Source organism: Crinia signifera, chromosome 6 (assembly GCF_055691185.1).
Source record: "Crinia signifera chromosome 6, ASM5569118v1, whole genome shotgun sequence".
Classification (NCBI taxonomy): domain Eukaryota; kingdom Metazoa; phylum Chordata; class Amphibia; order Anura; family Myobatrachidae; genus Crinia; species Crinia signifera.
Window position 1 is genome coordinate 14,652,995 of NC_139222.1, and position 22,723 is coordinate 14,675,717.

The 22,723-nt window shown below is 48.0% G+C and overlaps 1 protein-coding gene across 1 annotated transcript in view; it reads left to right on the forward strand.

Moving 5' to 3' along the window:
- The first annotated feature begins 6,560 nt into the window (after window positions 1-6,560).
- LOC146010089 (uncharacterized) overlaps window positions 6,561-22,723 on the forward strand; it is a 28,459-nt gene continuing 12,296 nt past the window's right edge. The window contains exons 1-4 of the mRNA XM_083150991.1: window positions 6,561-6,753; window positions 15,092-15,207; window positions 17,815-17,912; window positions 18,056-18,332. Of these exons, the coding sequence (XP_083007117.1) occupies window positions 15,174-15,207; window positions 17,815-17,912; window positions 18,056-18,332 (409 nt within the window). The 5' untranslated portion in view covers window positions 6,561-6,753; window positions 15,092-15,173. The remainder of the gene's footprint in view (window positions 6,754-15,091; window positions 15,208-17,814; window positions 17,913-18,055; window positions 18,333-22,723) is intronic.

The following is a 22,723-nucleotide window of genomic DNA, read 5'->3' on the forward strand; positions in this document are numbered from 1 at the left end:
CTGCCGACACCACTTCTCCAGGAAGAGAGTTCCAAAGTTTGACTGCTCTGACCGTAAAGAATTTTTTTATTTTGAGGGAATGAAATTTTCTTTCCTCTAATCTAAATTCATGCCCCCGCATCCTAGATTCCTTTCTTGCAGTAAAAAGGGTGCTTGAGAGTTCCTTATATTGGCCCCTGATATATTTGTACATGTTGAGCATGTCCCCCCTTAAATGTCTCTTCTCTAGTGTAAATAGTCCCAGCTTGCTTAATCTCTCCTCGTAGCTCAAATTCTCCATTCCCCTAATAAGCTTTGTTGCTCTTCTTTGGGTTTTTTCCAATTCTATGATGTCCTTTTTATAGTGTGGGGCCCAGAACTGTACTCCATATTCAAAGTGAGGTCTAACCAATGCCTTGTACAGTGGCATAATCACTTTTGAGTCCCTAGTTTCCATGCCCCTTTTAACACATGCTAGAATTCTGTTGGCCTTTTTTGTTGCAATGTGACATTGAACACTGCACCCCAGCTTATTATCTATATGGACTCCTAGATCCTTTTCAAGTGCTGAAGTACCTAATGCCTCCCCGCTTAGGTTGTAACTTGCACACTGGTTACGCCTCCCGAGATGCATAACCTTGCATTTATCCACATTGAACCTCATCTTCCACTTTTTAGCCCACTCATCTAGCTTGTTAAGATCATTTTGAAGTACGTTCACATCCTCTGTTGATTTAATATCTCTATTCAGTTGTGTCATCAGCAAAGATGGATACGTTGCTGAGAATCCCCATCCCGATATCGTTAATATATATGTTAAACAAGATGGGCCCCAGTGCCGAACCCTGTGGCACTCCACTTAGTACTGGTATCATAGTTGATACTGCACTGTTCACAACCACCCTTTGTTCTCTATTACACAGCCAGCTCCCTACCCATCTACAGATATTTGCCCCTAATCCCAGGTCCTCCATTTTATTTATCAACCTCATGTGTGGTACTGTATCAAAAGCTTTTGCAAAATCAAGGAAGACCACATCTACTGCGTTTCCATTATCAAGGTTTTTGCTGACATCCTCATAGAAGCCTAGTAAATTTGTCTGGCAGGAATGATTTTGCACAAACCCATGTTGGTTAATACTAATTAAACTATGAAGGACTAAATATTCCAGGATACCATCCCTTAAAATTCCTTCAAATATTTTACCCACTATTGATGTTAAGCTCACAGGCCTGTAATTTGCAGGGTCATCCCTTTTACCTTTTTTGAATATTGGCACTACCTGTGCTATTCTCCAGTCTTTTGGTACCATACCTGTTGATAGTGAATTTTCAAAAATGCAATATAGAGGGGTCGCTAGTTCCTCCCTTAATTCCATTAATACCCTAGGATGTATCCCATCTGGCCCTGGTGATTTGTTAGTTTTTATTTTGCTGAGCCTCAAAATTATATCATCGGTCGAGAGATCCAGTTTGTTTGTCCCAGTTGTGGTATGTGTGCATTCCACTATCTGCTCTCCCCTAGTAAACACTGATGAGAAGAACCTATTTAACAGTTCCACTTTTCCTTTATCCTCTGCAAAACTTTTACCGTTGATATCGGTTAATGGGCCTATGTTCTCTTTAATTATTCTCTTACTGTTTATGTACTTGAAAAACTTCTTGGGGTTAGTTTTGCTTTCTGTGGCTATGCGCTCTTCATTTTCCCTTTTAGCTACTTTGATTACTTCTTTACAAGTTTTGTTTGTTTCTTTATACTTGATGAACGCCTCCTCATTTACGTTATTTTTATAGAATTTAAACGCTTTTGTTTTATTGTTGATCGCTGTCCTTTTTTGTCCAACCATGGAGGCTTTTTTTGTTGAATTTACCCTTATTGACTTTTGGGATGTATTTAATAGTTAGTGATTCTAGCACATTTTTAAATGTATCCCACATTTCCTCTGCATTCTTCCCTTCGAATAACTCTCCCCACTTAATTTCTTTTAGAGCTTCCCGGATTAAATTGAAATGAGCTTTTCTGAAGTTTAGTACTTTACCCGGTCCTGTATATTGTGGTTTACGGAAGATGATTTCCAGTGAGACCATGTTGTGGTCACTGTTCCCTAGGTGTTCAATTACTCTGGTGTTTGAAACTAAATCTATGTTATTTGTTAGTACTAAATCCAGTAGTGCCCCATTACGAGTTGGAGCTTCTACCTTTTGAGTGATAAACTGATCTTTGAGCAAGCTTAGGAACCCACTGCTTTTAGATGATTTACATGTTTCATTTTTCCAGTCAATATCTGGTAAATTAAAATCCCCCATTATTAGTACCTGCCCCTGATCTGACGATTTTTTGATTTGGTTTAAGAGTAGAGACTGTAGCATACCCCTATTAAAATTTTATTATTGGGTTTTTTATTTTGATCAGTTATCTCTGCCCACACGGCCTCCGAGTTATCTTCTTCTGTATCTGAGATCATAACTTTCCCACAAGATGTTAAGTCCTTTTTTACATAAAGGCACACCCCCCCGCCCCTTCTATTTTCCCTGTCTTTTCTGTAGAGAGTATATCCCTCCATGCTTAGCGCCCAATCGTGTGACTCATTACACCATGTTTCTGTTATACCAATAATGTCATAGTCATCCCTAGTGGCCATAGCTTCTAGTTCCCCAATTTTTCCTGCTAAGCTTCTTGCATTAGCCAGTAAGCATTTGAGTTTGTGTTTATTATTAGATGCTACCGTTGAGGCTACGTTGGGATCTCGTTGCTCTATTGATTTCTTACTGACTCTAGTTTTTCTCCCCAACCCCCCTTATCCACCCTTCAATCTCTTAAATGCCCGTTCCTCACTGTTCTGTCTAATATGCCCATAGTTTATATCTGCATCCCTCCCCCCTATGACTAGTTTAAAGACTCCTCCAACCTTCTAACCATCCTGCCTCCCAGCACTGCCGCCCTCTTTCCATTCAGGTGCAATCCGTCTCTGCTGTATAGATGGCGCCTGTCTGAAAAGTCTGACCAATGCTCTAGGAACCCAAACCCCTCTTTCCTACACCATCCCTTTAGCCACACGTTCAGCTCCATAAGTTCCCTCTGTCTTCCTGGACTAGCGTGTGGCACAGGTAAAATTTCAGAGAAAATTACCTTGGATGTCCTTGCTTTTAGTCTACGTCCTAAGTCCCTGAAATCGGTTTTAAGGACACCCCACCTGCCACTGACTTGATCATTTGTGCCAACGTGCACCATGACCGCTGGGTCTGTTCCAGCCCCTCCCAGTAATCTGTCCACCCGGTCCGCGATATGCCGTACGCGAGCACCCGGAAGACAACAGACTGTACGACAATCACGGTCCCGGTAGCAGATTGCCCTGTCTGTCTTACGGATGATAGAATCCCCTACCACCACCATCTGTCTTGTGGTCCCTGGTTCTCTAGCCCCCACTATGTCTGATGTGCCGGTCCTCTGGTTGCTAGAGGTACAGGTCACATTGGACCCAACCAGTATTGAAGTAACATCCGCTGTAGCTTCGTCCAGTCTGGGGAATCTACTGGGATTGGTTAAGTCAGCACTGGCCTACCTTTTACTCCCCCTACTACCCCTTCTGACTGTTACCCAGCAAGCTGGCTCAACCTCCTCATCTACTGCTAAAACCCCCTGATCCTCCAAAGTTTCCACCGTGAGGCGGAAACTTTCTTCTAATTTGGCAATGTCCCTCAGAGTTTTGATGGTCTGCTTTAGATCAGAAATCTGGGCTTCCAAAGCAGTCATCTCTAAACATCTCACATAGATGTATTCTCCCTGGATCTTTTGATCCAAATGCGCATACATCTGGCAAGACATGCACTGAGTGAGATTGCCGACCCCACTCATGGTTAATTAGTTTGAGTTCTGCTTTTTAGTACGGGGTGCTATATACTATATTATTATACTATATTATTTTAATTTATTTGTATTTTATTTAAGTATTTATTATCTGTGGACTATGTTACTGGGGGAAACTAATGGGCACCTATACCTATACCTATACCTTAATCAGAACAAAAAAAAGAAAATATGTAGTGTAGAGTGAAGGAAGAAAAAAGACAAAGAAGACAAAAATGTACTGCGTATAACAGTGAACCTATGCAGATCCTACACTATAGAATAGAAGAATACCCCAAAACAACTCTAAACAACTCTAAGCCACCCAATAATTAAAAAAGCCCAATACAAATTGAGATGAAAGATATGCACTCCTTACTAAAGTATCCCTTAGATTGGGGGCTTTTTTTGTATATAAAGGAGGTTAATGTGGTTCAGTCTGAAAAAGGTCTATTTCTCTGACCACCTCCTCTCCCCAGTCAAGTCCCTGTGTTAGTAATAGAGGTACTGTATGAGTGATGTCACTGTGACACTCCCAGATTCCCTCACCTCCCCAGTCATATCCCTGTATTAATAGTAAAAATAAGAGTGATGTCACTGTGATGCTCCCTAACCCCCTCACCTCTACTGTCAGCTCCCTGTATTAGTAATAGAGATAAGAGTGATGTCACTGTGACACTCCCAAACCCCCCCACCTCGCCAGTCACGTCCCTATATTAGTAATAGAGATAACAGTGATGTCACAGTGATGCTCCCAGACCCCCTCACCTCCCCAGTCAGGTCCCTGTGTCAGTAATAGAGATAAGAGTGATGTCACCGTGATGCTCCCAGACCCCCTCACCTCCCCAGTCAGGTCCCTGTGTCAGTAATAGAGATAAGAGTGATGCCACTGTGACGCTCCCAGACCCCCTCACTTCCCCAGTCAGGTCCTTCTGTCAGTAATAGAGATAAGAGTGATGTCACTGCGATGCTTCCAGACCCCCTCACCTCCCCAGTCAGGTCCCGGTGTCAGTAATAGAGATAAGAGTGATGTCACTGCCACGCTCCCAGACTCCCTCACCTCCCCAGTTAGGTCCCGGTGTCAGTAATAGAGATAAGAGTGATGTCACTGTGACACTCCCAGCCCCCCTCACCTCCCCGGTCAGGTCCCTGTGTCAGTAATAGAGATAAGAGTGATGTCACTGTGACGCTCCCAGACCCCTCACCTCCCCGGTCAGGTCCCTGTGTCAGTAATAGAGATAAGAGTGATGTCACTGCCACGCTCCCAGACTCCCTCACCTCCCCAGTTAGGTCCCGGTGTCAGTAATAGAGATAAGAGTGATGTCACTGTGACACTCCCAGACCCCCTCACCTCCCCGGTCAGGTCCCTGTGTCAGTAATAGAGATAAGAGTGATGTCACTGTGACGCTCCCAGACCCCTCACCTCCCCGGTCAGGTCCCTGTGTCAGTAATAGAGATAAGAGTGATGTCACTGTGACGCTCCCAGACCCCCTCACCTCCCCAGTCAGGTCCCTGTGTCAGTAATAGAGATAAGTGATGTCACTGTGATGCTCCCAGACCCCCTCACCTCCCCAGTCAGGTCCCTGTGTCAGTAATAGAGATAAGAGTGATGTCACTGTGACGCTCCCAGACCCCCTCACCTCCCCAGTCAGGTCCCTGTGTCAGTAATAGAGATAAGAGTGATGTCACTGTGACGCTCCCAGACCCCCTCACCTCCCCGGTCAGGTCCCTGTGTCAGTAATAGAGATAAGAGTGATGTCACTGTGATGTCATAGAGTTGTGCTCATTATTGTCCATGTTTCACCTATAACTTTGAGCATTATTCATTTGATTTGGTCCTGATACTCCAATCCGAGCTCCCCGTGTAGCAGCCCCGTGGCCCCCCAGGGTGCTTAGGCACACAGATAGGGAAACAGTGGACTAGCTATTAAATGGCCATAGTATAGCTGCCCAGTATTAGCCTGGCATTTGCAGGAACATTATGAAGTGGTGACATGCCATACTGAGGGTATGATGGGTGGACGAGCCTGTGAGATACCAGCTACAAGGAAGGAATACGGCGGCAGCATGAAGCTACGAGGCGGGCAGTAAGTTATTATGTGTATAACCGGTGGGTATTATGAGGGGGGCATTGGGTGGCTGTGCGTTGGGTATACGGATGCCCTGGTAGTGCATAAGAGGGCATACAGTGGACATTATTGAGGGGGAAATGATGGTGGGAGATATGAAGCCATTGTGTGGTAGCCCAAAGGCCATAATGACAGTAGCATACCTCCCAACTATCACGATTTTAGAGGGACAGTCCCGATTTTCGGGTCCTGTCCCGCTGTCCCACCCGCGGCAGGCATTGTCCCGCTGCGGGGGGTGGCAGTTGGGAGACCCCCCAATCTAGTAGAATAGACACTGTGCGCATGCGCACAGCGTCTATTCTCGCATGAAAATGAGGTCGCGGCTAATTAGCATAAGCCGCGCCCTCATTTGCATACGCCCCGCCCCCTTTTCGGGCGCTCGCGCGGCGAAGTCCCTATTTCTTTAGGTCAAAAGTTGGGAGGTATGCAGTAGGTAGGTAAGTGGTGGGTGGTTGGGGGGTAACAGCCACATGGTAAGTCAGCACAATATCTACTGTGTATGTACATAGTCACACACTACCCAGCCCAGTCCCCCTGCACTACACACACGGTAGTGTCTAGATCCCATGCAGTTTAGGTAATTTTCCCATCACACTGCACCTCACCCTCTCACCCCGGAAGAGAAAGCTACTCCCTCCCGACTTCCGGCCTGTGCGTTCCAACTGTCCTCCTGTATCCGGTCTACTGCCGGTCTCTGCGTTCCAACTGGCTTCCCGCTCGCAGCGTGCTCGGCGGCTCTCCGGGACCAGCGGCGCCGTTCCTGCCTGGCGGCTTTGTATTCATTACTTTGTTCCGGACGTAAGTAGGGTGTTGTATTCCGGGTAACCGGGTGTGCAGCAGTGTAACCCCCATATCGGGCCCTGGTTATTGAGGGGTTATGTAATGCAGCCTAGGTTGTAGCTATTCCCGGCCGCGGTGCATCATATACACATCCCAATGGCTGCTATACAGTGTTACATGGGCACATGTGATGTATCCCATATACAGGTTATATCCTGTGCCCGGATCTCAGTGATGGGCTCATTAGTGACTGCACCATTACATGCACTGGGGGCTGGCACCCTGCAATGTCCCCTGAGTACATCAGGGCACTGTCTGTGGTGTATGATCCCCTGTCCTATGAGATATCAGAGATTAACCCTTTGGGGCCATTAGATTGTCCCTGCAACCTGCCGCTTTCCAGTATTGCAGAATACTCAAATCATTTATTACATATATATGTTTATATTTTATTTGCAATAATTGGATATCAGCTGGTTGACTTATTTAGAAAGGATTTTATATATGTGTTTATATCCCTTAAGGCCGGCATGGCCAAACGGTGTCCCTCCAGCTGTTGGGAAACTACATATCCCAGCATGCTTTGCGATACTTTTAGCATTCCCTAATGGCAAAACTGTGGCAATGCATGATGGGACTTCTCACAACAGCTGGAGGGCCATAGTTTTCCCATGCCTGCCTTAAGTGGGTGATGATATCACAACATATCACTAATGGATAATTGGGAACTGCATCTAATTATGAATCCGATGAGGTCGCAATCGGTTTCTCTGATCTGGGAACAAACAGGATGACAAAAGCTCAGCCCTTGTAAAGCTTTTTTTTTTTTTTAACGTTCTGGTTAACAATATCGTTCAGTGACATCAGTGGGTCCTCCGCCAAACATGTAGCCACTGAGGGTATCGTTAGATTGGGCTGCATGTTCACAGGATTGGGGGTTACCGTTAACGATCCGTGGAAGCGCACAATAACTTTATAGAGTGTACACGCTGACCGATATGCATGATATCGTTAATAAAATCGTTATTGGGCAGTATTCAATGAGAATTTTGACGATGTGCAGCGAATCCTGTTTAGGATTCGCTGCACATTCGCCACTGCCCGCCGCGTTCCGGAGCCTCGCTGGCTCCAGTATTCAACAAGTCAGGGGCTCGCTCCCCCTGACCGGCGAATTTTAACTCCTTCGGCGATGCCGCAGGGAGCCTGAGGACGGCGGCAGGCAGGGAGATGGAAGTCTCCCTGCCTGCCCCAGAACGTTTGTGGGGGGGAGGTGGGCTCCTCGGGAGCCACAGGCAGCACAGGCTGCCACCCGGGATAGCCAGCAGGGGACCATGTATTCACTGCTCCCGATCGTGCATATGTAATGATCGGGTGCAGTGAATATATGAATATTTAATGAGCGGCTCGGCTCCCAGCCCCCTGCTGGCTGCTCTGTGTAAAAAAATAAATATATATATATATATTTTTTAATTAAATATATATTCATGTGCTTACAGCACATGAATAAAAATAGCATGCCCCTCCTCAGAATAAAATTCCAGATTTTTTTACACCAAATGTAAAAAACAAAACACTTTATTTTAAAAGTTCACATTCCACTTCACCATAAAAAGATAGCGATTGCTACTCGGTGAATCATGGCGATAATAACCTTGAAATGTATTCGCCATCTGGTCATTGAATAGGGTGATTCACCGTTTTAGTCAAAAAATCGCCGTACAGCACGAAAATAGCACATAATCGCCAGAAAACATGACGAATCAGCCTCATTGAATACTGCCCTTTGTCTTCAGTCCTATTAGTAGTGTCTATACCCAGTGCTATTATACTGACCTGCACGAGTCTTATATAATCTCTGGTACTTGTGTATTATCACGGCGCCCAAGTTTCCTACGTGCAGCACCGTAGGAACATCCCATCGCATCGGCCACTTTAAGGGTCATGCGATGCGATTTTTCTTCATGTAATTTATTCACTGCTCTCTTAGGCCTGGGGGATCGCACCTCCCGCAAAATCGCATGTGACTTTATAGGGTGTGCGATGCCATTACATTAGCTATACAATAATATCATTGTATGACATACAATGATGTTTTAGCGCCCGCCCCCCTGAAGTGTGGCGAGTGCAGAGGAAAGCGCCCTCCGCGTGAGCGCCGTGATAATACACAAGTACCTAATCTCCCTCCCCCTTCCTGTGGAAGCCGGAGGGTTATCGTAGTGCTTGTCACAGCCGCCGGAGGTGATTTGGTGTTACCACACACAACACACCGTAATATACACTCACATTCTCCCGGCTATGTGGCGCACACTGGTAAATACAATATAGTTTTATTAAACCTGACACTTCTCCAGGAGCTTGGTGCATAGGGGGGTAACCAGAGTCCCTATAGGGCAGCGGTGGGGAACGTCCTGCCTGCCTGCCGTATACTGCCCCTGTAGCCGGTCTGTGTGGCCCACAGGCTTTGCAGGGAGTCAAGTGCAGGGGAAATCTCGCAAGATTTCCCTTTACATGACTCTTAATTTGCAGCAGCCGGACACAGGGGACGCTATTCAGCGGCAGCCTCCGGAGCGTGGGATGGCTGCCGCAGGTCAATTTGTAAGTTGATTTTTTTTTTAGATGGCCCCCGAAGCATTTTCCCACATTGCAAATGGCCCTTGGCCCCAAAAAGGTTCCCCACCCCTGCTATAGGGTGTAAGGATGTCACTGTCTATCTCTCCATGCAGGAATGGGAGTATTTAGAGGAACACCAAGGATTATACAAGTGTAGTACCCCAGAGTTATGTACAAATCGGGGCCCCTTTATGTTTTTGGCATTACAGAGATTAAGAACTGCTCCTGGTGATAGAATCGGCTACCTCCAGATGGAGGTGCGCACGCATGAGAAGTGAGACGTGGCCCGTTCTGTCAGACCCCGCCGCCGGCTCCTCCCAGCCCCCACTCACCCGTCCATCTCCCTAAAGCGCAGATGGGCAGGGAATCTGCCAAGCTGCGGGGATGCCCGTGTGTGGGAGAAAACCTTGTCAGGGGATTAGATACTTGGGTCGCAGGGGGCGGGCTGTAGCTGGGGCCCTAGGAGCCAATCATTTGCAAGGAGCTGAGGGGGAGAGGAGGTATCTAAGCCCCTTGGGACCCATAAAAGAAACAGCCAGGAGCAGAAGGGAGAGCAGACCAAGGGGGAGATGTACTAAGCCTTGAAAAGTGATATAAAGGAAAGTGAGAAATTACCACCCACTCAGCTCACAACTGTAATTTTTAAATTGTAATGTGACAGTTAGGAGCTGACTAGCACTTTATAAAAAAAAATTTAAGCATAGTACATCTGGCCCCCTGATTGTTAAGGGGCATACACACTATTCTATATAGGCCAATTGATTGAACCAGCTTGTGTTACCTGCATCACCTTCTCGCCTGTGTTCTAAGCATATAAAGGTGTTACCTGCATCACCTGCTCCCCTGTGTGCTGCACATATAATGGTGTTACCTGCATCACCTGCTCCCCTGTGTGCTGCACATATAAAGGTGTTACCTGCATCACCTGCTCCCCTGTGTGCTGCACATATAAAGGTGTTCCCTGCATCACCTGCTCCCCTGTGTGCTGCACATATAAAGGTGTTACCTGCATCACCTGCTCCCCTGTGTGCTGCACATATAAAGGTGTTACATGCATCACCTGCTCCCCTGTGTGCTGCACATATAAAGGTGTTACATGCATCACCTGCTCCCCTGTGTGCTGCACATATAAAGGTGTTACCTGCATCACCTGCTCCCCTGTGTGCTGCACATATAAAGGTGTTACATGCATCACCTGCTCCCCTGTGTGCTGCACATATAAAGGTGTTACATGCATCACCTGCTCACCTGTGTGCTGCACATAAAGGTGTTGCCTGCATCCGCTGCTCACCTGTGTGCTGCACATATAAAGGTGTTACCTGCATCCCCTGCACACCTGTGTGCTGCACATATAAAGGTGTTACCTGCTCACCTGTGTGCTGCACATATAATGGTGTTACCTGCATCACCTGCTCCCCTGTGTGCTGCACATATAAAGGTGTTACCTGCATCACCTGTGTGCTGCACATATAATGGTGTTACCTGTCACCTGCTCACCTGTGTGCTGTGCATATAAAGGTGTTTCCTGCATCCCCTGTGTGCTACACATGTAATGGTGTTACCTGCATCCCCTGCTCACCTGTGTGCTGCACATATAAAGGTGTTACCTGCATCACCTGCTCCCCTGTGTGCTGCACATATAAAGGTGTTACCAGCACCACCTGTGTACTACACATAATGGTGTTACCTGCATCCCCTGCTCACCTCTGTGCTGCACATATAAAGGTGTTACCTGTATCACCTGCTCACCTGTATGCTACACATATAAAGGTGTTACCTGCATCCCCTGCTCACCTGTGTGCTGCACATATAATGGTGTTACCTGCTCACCTGTGTGCTGCACATATAATGGTGTTAGCTGTATCACCTGCTCACCTGTGTGCTACGCATATAAAGGTATTACCTGCGTCACCAGCTCACCTGTGTGCTGCGCATGTAAAGGTGTTACCTGCATCCCCTGCTCCCCTGTGTGCTGCACATATAATGGTGTTACCTGAATCCCCTGCTCACCTGTGTGCTGCACATATAAAGGTGTTTCCAGCATCACCTGTGAAATTACCACCCACTCAGCTCACAACTGTCATTTTTAAATTTTATTGTGACAGTTAGGAGCTGACTGGCACTTTATAATTTTTTTTTTTTAAGCATAGTACATCTGGCCCCCTCATTGTTAAGGGGGATACACACTATTCGATATCGGCCAATTGATTGAACCAGCTTGTGTTACCTGCATCACCTTCTCACCTGTGTGCTATTCATATAAAGATATCCCCTGCTCACCAGGTGTTACCTGCATCCCCTGCTCACCTGTGTGCTACACATATAAAGGTGATACCTGCATCACCTGCTCCCCTGTGTGCTGCACATATAACGGTGTTACCTGCTCACCTGTGTGCTACACATATAATGGTGTTACCTGCATCACCTGCGTGCTGCACATATAATGGTGTTACCTGTATCACCTGCTCACCTGTGTGCTGCACATATAAAGGTGTTACCAGAATCACCTGCTCACCTGTGTGCTGCACATATAAAGGTTTTACCTGCATCTCTTGCTCACCTGTGTGCTATGCATATAATGGTGTTACCTGCATCACCTGTGTGCTACGCATATAAATGTGTTACCTGCATCCCCTGCTCACCTGTGTGCTGCACATATAAAGGTGTTACCTGCATCCCCTTCTCACCTGTGTGCTACGCTTATAAAGGTGTTACCTGCGTCACCTGTGTGCTGCACATATAAAGGTGTTTCCAGCATCACCTGTGAAATTACCACCCACTCAGCTCACAACTGTCATTTTTAAATTTTATTGTGACAGTTAGGAGCTGACTGGCACTTTATAAAAAAAAAATTAAGCATAGTACATCTGGCCCCCTCATTGTTAAGGGGGATACACACTATTCGATATCGGCCAATTGATTGAACCAGCTTGTGTTACCTGCATCACCTTCTCACCTGTGTGCTATGCATATAAAGATATCCCCTGCTCACCAGGTGTTACCTGCATCCCCTGCTCATCTGTGTGCTGCACATATAACGGTGTTACCTGCTCACCTGTGTGCTACACATATAATGGTGTTACCTGTATCACCTGCTCACCTGTGTGCTGCACATATAAAGGTGTTACCTGTATCACCTGCTCACCTGTGTGCTGCACATATAAAGGTGTTACCAGAATCACCTGCTCACCTGTGTGCTGCACATATAAAGGTTTTACCTGCATCTCTTGCTCACCTGTGTGCTATGCATATAATGGTGTTACCTGCATCACCTGTGTGCTACGCATATAAATGTGTTACCTGCATCTCCTGCTCATCTGTGTGCTGCACATATAAAGGTGTTACCTGATCACCTATGTGCTGCACATATAATGGTGTTACCTGTATCACCTGCTCACCTGTGTGCTACGCATATAAAGGTGTTACCTGCATCACCTGCTCACCTGTGTGGTGCACATATAATGGTGTTACCTGCATCACCTGCTCATCTATGTGCTGCACATATAATGGTGTTACCTGCATCACCTGTGTGCTACGCATATAAGTGTGTTACCTGCATTCCCTGCTCACCTGTGTGCTGCACATATAAAGGTGTTACCTGCATCCCCTTCTCACCTGTGTGCTACGCTTATAAAGGTGTTACCTGCGTCACCTGTGTGCTGCACATATAAAGATATTACCTGGTCACCTGTGTGCTGCACATATAAAGGTGTTACCTGCATCACCTCATCACCTGTGTGCTGCACATATAATGGTGTTACCTGCATCCCCTGCTCACCTGTGTGCTGCACATATAATGGTATCACCTGCGTGCTACACATATAAAGGTGTTCCTGTATCGCCTGCTCACCTGTGTGCTACGCATATAATGGTGTTACCTGCATCCCCTGTTCACCTGTGTGCTGCACATATAAAGGTGTTCCTGTATCGCCTGCTCACCTGTGTGCTGCACATACTGTATAATGGTGTTACCAGCATCACCTGTGTGCTGCACATAAAGGTGTTAAATGCATCCCCTGCTCACCTGTGTGCTACGCATATAAAAGTGTTACCTGCATCACCTGCTCACCTGTGTGCTGCGCATATAAAGGTGTTACCTGCATCCCCTGTGTGCTACACATATAATGGTGTTACCTGCATCCCCTACTCACCTGTGTGCTGCACATATAATGGTGTTACCTGCATCACCTGCTCCCCTGTGTGCTGCACATATAAAGGTGTTACCAGCATCACCTGCTCACCTGTGTGCTGCACATATAAAGGTGTTACCAGCATGACCTGTGTGCTGCACATATTATGGTGTTACCTGTATCATCTGCTCACCTGTGTGCTGCACATATAAAGGTGTTACCAGAATCTCCTGCTCACCTGTGTGCTGCACATATAATGCTGTTACCTGCATCACCTGTGCTGCACATATAAAGGTGTTACCTGCATCTCTTGCTCACCTGTGTGCTACGCATATAATGGTGTTACCTGCATCACCTGTGTGCTACGCATATAATGGTGTTACCTGCATCCCCTGCTCACCTGTGTGCTGCACATATAATGGTGTTACCTGCATCACCTGTGTGCTACGCATATAAAGGTGTTACCTGCATTCCCTGCTCACCTGTGTGCTGCACATATAAAGGTGTTACCTGCATCCCCTTCTCACCTGTGTGCTACGCATATAAAGGTGTTACCTGCGTCACCTGTGTGCTGCGCATATAAAGATATCACCTGCTCACCTGTGTGCTGCACATATAAAGGTGTTACCTGCATCACCTCCTCACCTGTGTGCTGCACATATAATGGTATCACCTGCGTGCTACACATATAAAGGTGTTACCTGCATCACCTCCTCACCTGTGTGCTACACATATAAAGGTGTTACCTGTATCGCCTGCTCACCTGTGTCCTGCACATATAATGGTGTTACCTGCATCCCCTGCTCCCCTGTGTGCTACGCATATAATGGTGTTACCAGCATCACCTGCTCACCTGTGTGCTGTGCATATAAAGGTGTTACCAGCATCACCTGCTCACCTGTGTGCTGCACATATAAAGGGGTTACCTGCCTCACCTGCTCACCTGTGTGGTACGCATATAAAGATATCACCTGCTCACCTGTGTGCTGCACATATAACGGTGGTACCTGCATCACCTGTGTGCTACGCATATAAAGGTGTTACCTGCATCCCCTGCTCACCTGTGTGCTGTCCACATAAACGTGTTACCAGCATCACCTGCTCACCTGTGTGCTGCACATATAATGGTGTTACCTGCATCCCCTGCTCACCTGTGTGCTACGCATATAAAGGTGTTACCTGCATCACCGGCTCACCTGTGTGCTGCACATATAAAGGTGTTACCAGCATCACCGGCTCACCTGTGTGCTGCACATATAATGGTGTTACCTGCATCACCTGCTCACCTGTGTGCTGCACATATAAAGGTGTTACAAGCATCACCGGCTCACCTGTGTGCTGCACATATAATGGTGTTACCTGCATCACCTGTGTGCTGCACATCTAAAGGTGTTACCAGCATCACCGGCTCACCTGTGTGCTGCACATATAATGGTGTTACCTGCATCCCCTTCTCACCTGTGTGCTGCACATATAAAGGTGTTACCAGCATCACCTGCTCACCTGTGTGCTTTTCTGTATTTGTGGCCGCTGTTATTTCCCACAAAGGGGAAAATCTATGTCAGTGTAAATTGAGTTGGATCTTAACGGTGTGTGTCTTTTGTCTGCACATAAAGATACTTGTCTATCTGTCACGGTGTGCATTCACTGAATCATAAGAAGAATTTCCTGAGCACCTGGGCGTTAAACAAGGACAAAATGATGGAGAATTACCGGCCCCTCACATCACTGGGTAAGATTAGACTTTAGTGGGGAGCGGTACTGACAGCCACCTACATACACACATTACATGATAGTCACATATATACCATGTCCTCAGTCACTGCGTGTCTCCTACAGATGGGTCCAGTAACAGAGATACCCCAGAGAGATGTCCCTGTCCTCTGTATTCCCAGGATAATCACATATATACCATGTCCTCAGTCACTGCGTGTCTCCTACAGATGGGCCCAGTAACAGAGATACCCCAGAGAGATGTCCCCGTCCTCTGTATTCCCAGGATAATCACATATATACAATGTCCTCAGTAACTGCGTGTCTCCTACAGATGGGCCCAGTAACAGAGATACCCCAGAGAGCTGTCCCCGTCCTCTGTATTCCCAGGATAATCACATATATATATACCATGTCCTCAGTCACTGCGTGTCTCCTACAGATGGGCCCAGTAACAGGAATACCCCAGAGAGATGTCCCCGTCCTCTGTATTCCCAGGATAATCACATATATACCATGTCCTCAGTAACTGCGTGTCTACTACAGATGGGCCCAGTAACAGAGATACCCCAGAGAGATGTCCCCGTCCTCTGTATTCCCAGGATAATTACATATATCCCATGTCCTCAGTCACTGCGTGTTTCCTACAGATGGGGCCAGTAACAGAGATACCCCAGAGAGATGTCCCCGTCCTCTGTATTCCCAGGATAATCATATATATACCATGTCCTCAGTCACTGCGTGTTTCCTACAGATGGGGCCAGTAACAGAGATCCCCCAGAGAGATGTCCCCGTCCTCATTATTCCCAGGATAATCACATATACACAATGCCCTCAGTCACTGTGTGTCTCCTACAGATGGGCCCAGTAACAGGAATACCCCAGAGAGATGTCCCCGTCCTCTGTATTCCCAGGATAATCACATATATACCATGTCCTCAGTCACTGTGTGTCTCATACAGATGGGGCCAGTATCAGAGATAGCCCAGAGAGATGTCCCCGTCCTCTGTATTCCCAGGATAATCACATATATACAATGTCCTTAGTCACTGCGTGTCTCCTACAGATGGGCCCAGTAACAGATATACCCCAGAGAGATGTCCCCGTCCTCTGTATTCCCAGGATAATCACATATATACCATGTCCTCAGTCACTGCGTGTCTCCTACAGATGGGCCCAGTAACAGAGATACCCCAGAGAGATGTCCCCGTCCTCTGTATTCCCAGGATAATCACATATATACCATGTCCTCAGTCACTGCGTGTCTCCTACAGATGGGCCCAGTAACAGAGATTCCCCAGAGAGATGTCCCCGTCCTCTGTATTCCCAGGATAATCACATATATACAATGTCCTCAGTCACTGCGTGTCTCCTACAGATGGGCCCAGTAACAGAGATACCCCAGAGAGATGTCCCCGTCCTCTGTATTTCCAGGATAATCACATATATACAATATCCTCAGTCACTGCGTGTCTCCTACAGATGGGCCCAGTAACAGAGATACCCCAGAGAGATGTCTCCGTCCTCTGTATTCCCAGGATAATCACATATACACAATGCCCTCAGTCACTGTGTGTCTCCTACAGATGGGCCCAGTAACAGGAATACCCCAGAGAGATGTCCCCGTCCTCTGTATTCCCAGGATAATCACATATATACAATGTCCTTAGTCACTGCGTGTCTCCTACAGATGGGCCCAGTAACAGATATACCCCAGAGAGATGTCCCCGTCCTCTGTATTCCCAGGATAATCACATATATACAATGTACTCAGTCACTGTGTGTCTCCTACAGATGGGCCCAGTAACAGAGATCCCCCAGAGAGATGTCCCCGTCCTCTGTATTCCCAGGATAATCACATATACACAATGCCCTCAGTCACTGTGTGTCTCCTACAGATGGGCCCAGTAACAGGAATACCCCAGAGAGATGTCCCCATCCTCTGTATTCCCAGGATAATCACATATATACAATGTCCTCAGTCACTGCGTGTCTCCTACAGATGGGGCCAGTAACAGAGATACCCCAGAGAGATGTCCCAGTCCTCTGTATTCCCAGGATAATCACATATATACCATGTCCTCAGTCACTGCGTGTCTCCTACAGATGGGCCCAGTAACAGGAATACCCCAGAGAGATGTCCCCATCCTCTGTATTCCCAGGATAATCACATATATACAATGTCCTCAGTCACTACGTGTCTCCTACAGATGGGCCCAGTAACAGAGATACCCCAGAGAGATGTCCCCGTCCTCTGTATTCCCAGGATAATCACATATATACCATGTCCTCAGTCACTGCGTGTCTCCTACAGATGGGGCCAGTAACAGAGATACCCCAGAGAGATGTCCCCGTCCTCTGTATTCCCAGGATAATCACATATATACCATGTCCTCAGTCACTGCGTGTCTCCTACAGATGGGGCCAGTAACAGAGATACCCCAGAGAGATGTCCCCGTCCTCTGTATTCCCAGGATAATCACATATATACCATGTCCTCATTCACTGCGTGTCTCCTACAGATGGGGCCAGTAACAGAGATACCCCAGAGAGATGTCCCCGTCCTCTGTATTCCCAGGATAATCACATATATACCATGTCCTCAGTCACTGTGTGTCTCCTACAGATGGGCCCAGTAACAGAGATACCCCAGAGAGATGTCCCCGTCCTCTGTATTCCCAGCACTGTACAGAGGAGAATCACAGGACCCCACAGGAGGATCAGGTAGGTGGGATTTAGGGTCTCCCCAATATACCAAAGTGACTGTCGCTGTATGATCTGTAGAGAAGCAGATTACATCCAAATATTTGTATTATAACTAGTATTTTACTGAATTACGAAATGTATTCTATTGCTGCTTTATATAGAATGAAAACCACATGATTAACATTAAGACAGAAGATACAGATGTGACTGATATAAAGGTAGAAGAGACGGATGTGACTGATATTAAGGTAGAAGAGACGGATGTGACTGATATTAAGGTGGAAGATACAGAGGGAGAAGAGATGGATGTGACTGATATTAAGGTAGAAGAGACGGATGTGACTGATATTAAGGTGGAAGATACAGAGGGAGAAGTGACGGATGTGAGGTGTGACCAGCAGTGTAAGGAAGAGGAAATCCCTACAGATATTCGCACAGGTGAGTAATAAACACGTAATAAATTCCCATTTTTCTAAGTCAATAAACCAATCAATAATCCTACACCCTCCGCTGTCAGCACTGACCAATTTTGGGACTGTCTGCCTAGTGTGGGAGTCAGGATCCATCAGCCCCTATGATACTCCTGCCCTCCCCCTCACATCATGTCACTGTGTGTTACCAGCCCAGAGATCTGACCAGTCTCCTCCCCACGCTCTCTGGTGTATCTCATACATCAGGTGCCATCAGCCCCTATTATACTCCTGCTCCCCCCCTTATATCATGTCACTGTGTTACCAGCCCAGAGATCTGACCAGTCTCCTCCCCACTCTCTCTGGTGTATCTCATACATCAGGTGCCACCAGCCCCTATTATACTCCTGCTTTCCCCCTCACATCATGTCACTGTGTGTTACCAGCCCAGAGATCTGACCAGTCTCCTCCCCACACTCTCTGGTGTATCTCATACATCAGGAGCCATCAGCCCCTATTATACTCCTGCTCTCCCCCCTCACATCATGTCACTGTGTGTTACCAGCCCAGAGATCTGACCAGTCTCCTCCCCGCCCTCTCTGGTGTATCTCATACATCAGGAGCCATCAGCCCCTATTATATTTGTGCTCTCCCCCTCACATCATGTCACTGTGTGTTACCAGCCCAGAGATCTGACCAGTCTCCTCCCCGCACTCTCTGGTGTATCTCATACATCAGTCCCTATTATACTCCTGCTCTCCCCTCACATCATGTCACTGCGTGTTACCAGCCCAGAGATCTGACCAGTCTCCTCCCCACACTCTCTAGTGTATCTCATACATCAGGAGCCATCAGCCCCGATTATACTCCTGCTCTCCCTTCCCCAACTATTTTTTTTCTTTGCTTTTTTAAGTTTGGGATTAGGTATGTCACAGTTGGGGATAGACTTGCGGGGTGGCGGATGGTTGGGTGGTTTGGGATTAGGTATGTCACAGTTGGGGATAGACATGCAGGGTGGGGGAGGGTTGGGTGGTTTGGGATTGGGTATGTCACAGTTGGGGATAGACATGCAGGGTTGGAGAGGGTTGGGTGGTGTGGGATTAGGTATGTCACAGTTGGGGATAGACTTGCAGGGTTGGGTGGTTTGGGATTAGGTAGGTCACAGTTGGGGGTAGATTTGCAGGGTGGGGGAGGGTTGGATGGTTTGGGATTAGGTATCTCACAGTTGGGGATAGACCTCCAGATTGGGGTAGTGTGGGATTAGGTATGTCACAGTTGGGGATAGACATGCAGGGTTGGGGAGAGTTCGGTGGTGTGGGATTAGGTATGTCACAGTTGGGGATAGACATGCAGGGTTGGGTGGTTTGGGATTAGGTATGTCACAGTTGGGGATAGACATGCAGGGTGGGGGAGGGTTGGGTGGTTTGGGATTAGGTAGGTCACAGTTGGGGATAGACATGCAGGGTGGGGGAGGGTTGAGTGGTTTGGGATTAGGTATGTCACAGTTGGGGATAGACATGCAGGGTGGGGTAGGGTTGGGTGGTTTGGGATTAGGTGTGTCACAGTTGGGGATAGACATGCAGGGTCGGAAAGGGTTGGGTGGTTTGGGATTAGGTAGGTCACAGTTGGGGATAGACATGCAGGGTGGGGGATGGTTTGGGATTAGGTATGTCACAGTTGGGGATAGACATGCAGGGTTGAGGAGGGTTGAGTGGTTTGGGATTAGGTATGTAACAGTTGGGGATAGACATGCAGGGTGGGGATGGTTGGGTGGTTAGGGATTAGGTATGTCACAGTTGTGGATAGACATGCAGGGTGGGGGAGGGTTGAGTGGTTTGGGATTAGGTATGTCACAGTTGTGGATAGACATGCAAGGTGGGGGAGGGTTGGGTGGTTTGGGATTAGGTATGCCACAGTTGGGGATAGACATCCAGGGTGGGGGAGGGTTGAGTGGTTTGGGATTAGGTATGTCACAGTTGGGGGATAGACACGCAGAGTGGGGGAGGGTTGAGTGGTGTGGGATTAGGTATGTCACAGTTGGGGATAGACATGCAGGGTAGGGTTGGGCGGTTTGGTATTAGGTATGTCACAGTTGGGGATAGACATGCAGGGTGGGGGAGGGTTGGGTGGTTTGGGATTAGGTATGTCACAGTTGGGGATAGACATGCAGGGTGGGGAAGGGTTGGGTGGTTTGGGATTCGGTATGTCACAGTTGGGGATAGACATGCAGGGTGGGAAAGGGTTGGGCTGTTTGGGATTAGGTAGGTCACAATTGGGGATAGACATGCAGGGTGGGGGAGGGTTGGATGGTTTGGGATTAGGTATATCACAGTTGGGGATAGACATGCAGGGTGGGGGAGGGTTGGATGGTTTGGGATTAGGTATGTCACAGTTGGGGATAGACATGCAGGGTGGGGGAGGGTTGGATGGTTTGGGATTAGGTATGTCACAGTTGGGGATAGACATGCAGGGTGGGGAAGGGTTGGGTGGTTTGGGATTCGGTATGTCACAGTTGGGGATAGACATGCAGGGTGGGAAAGGGTTGGGCTGTTTGGGATTAGGTAGGTCACAATTGGGGATAGACATGCAGGGTGGGGGAGGGTTGGATGGTTTGGGATTAGGTATATCACAGTTGGGGATAGACATGCAGGGTGGGGAGGGTTGGATGGTTTGGGATTAGGTATGTCACAGTTGGGGATAGACATGCAGGGTGGGGGAGGGTTGGATGGTTTGGGATTAGGTATGTCACAGTTGGGGATAGACATGCAGGGTGGGGAGGGTTGGGTGGTTTGGGATTAGGTATGTCACAGTTGGGGATAGACATGCAGGCTGGGGGAGGGTTGGGTGGTTTGGGATTAGGTATGTCACAGTTGGGGATAGACATGCAGGGTGGGGCAGGGTTGAGTGGTGTGGGATTAGGTATGTCACAGTTGGGGATAGACATGCAGGGTAGGGTTGGGTGGTTTGGGATTAGGTGTGTCACAGTTGGGGATAAACATGCAGGGTGGGAAAGGGTTGGGTGGTTTGGGATTAGGAAGGTCACAGTTGGGGATAGACATGGAGGGTGGGGGGAGGGTTTGGTGGTTTGGGATTAGGTATGTCACAGTTGGGATAGACATGCAGGGTGGGGGGAGGGTTGGGTGGTTTGGGATTAGGTATGTCACAGTTGGGATAGACATGCAGGGTGGGGGAGGGTCTGGTGGTTTGGGATTAGGTATGTCACAGTTGGGGAGGGTGGGGTGGTTTGGGATTAGGTATGTCACAGTTGGGGATAGACATGCAGGGTGGGGGGAGGGTTGGGTGGTTTGGGATTAGGTATGTCACAGTTGGGATAGACATGCAGGGTGGGGGAGGGTCTGGTGGTTTGGGATTAGGTATGTCACAGTTGGGGATAGACATGCAGGGTTGGGGAGGGTTGAGTGGTTTGGGATTAGGTATGTCACAGTTGGGATAGACATGCAGGGTGGGGGAGGGTTGGGTGGTTTGGGATTAGGTATGTCACAGTTGGGGATAGACATGCAGGGTGGGGGAGGGTTGGGTGGTTTGGGATTAGGTATGTCACAGTTGGGGATAGACATGCAGGGTGGGAGAGGGTTGGGTGGTTTGGGATTAGGTATGTCACCTTTGGGGATAGACATGCAGGGTGGGGAGGGTTGGGTGGTTAGGGATTAGGTATGTCACAGTTGTGAATAGACATGCAGGGTGGGGGAGGGTTGAGTGGTTTGGGATTAGGTATGTCACAGTTGGGGATAGACATGCAAGGTGGGGGAGGGTTGGGTGGTTTGGGATTAGGTATGTCACAGTTGGGGATAGACATCCAGGGTGGGGGAGGGTTGAGTGGTTTGGGATTAGGTATGTCACAGTTGGGGGATAGACACGCAGAGTGGGGGAGGGTTCAGTGGTGTGGGATTAGGTATGTCACAGTTGGGGATAGACATGCAGGGTAGGGTTGGGTGGTTTGGGATTAGGTATGTCACAGTTGGGGGTAGACATGCAGGGTGGGGGAGGGTTGGGTGGTTTGGGATTAGGTATGTCACAGTTGGGATAGACATGCAGGGTGGCGGAGGGTTGGGTGGTTTGGGATTAGGTAGGTCACAATTTGGGATAGACATGCAGGGTCGGGGAGGGTTGGATGGTTTGGGATTAGGTAGGTCACAGTTGGGGATAGACATGCAGGGTGGGGGAGCGTTGGGTGGTTTGGGATTAGGTGTGTCACAGTTGGGGATAGACATGCAGGGTGGGGGAGGGTTGGGTGGTTTGGGATTAGGTATGTCACAGTTTGGGATAGACATGCAGGGTGGGAAAGGGTTGGGTGGTTTGGGATTAGGTAGGTCACAATTGGGGATAGACATGCAGGGTGGGGGAGGGTTGGGTGGTTTGGGATTAGGTATGTCACAGTTGGGGATAGACATGCAGGGT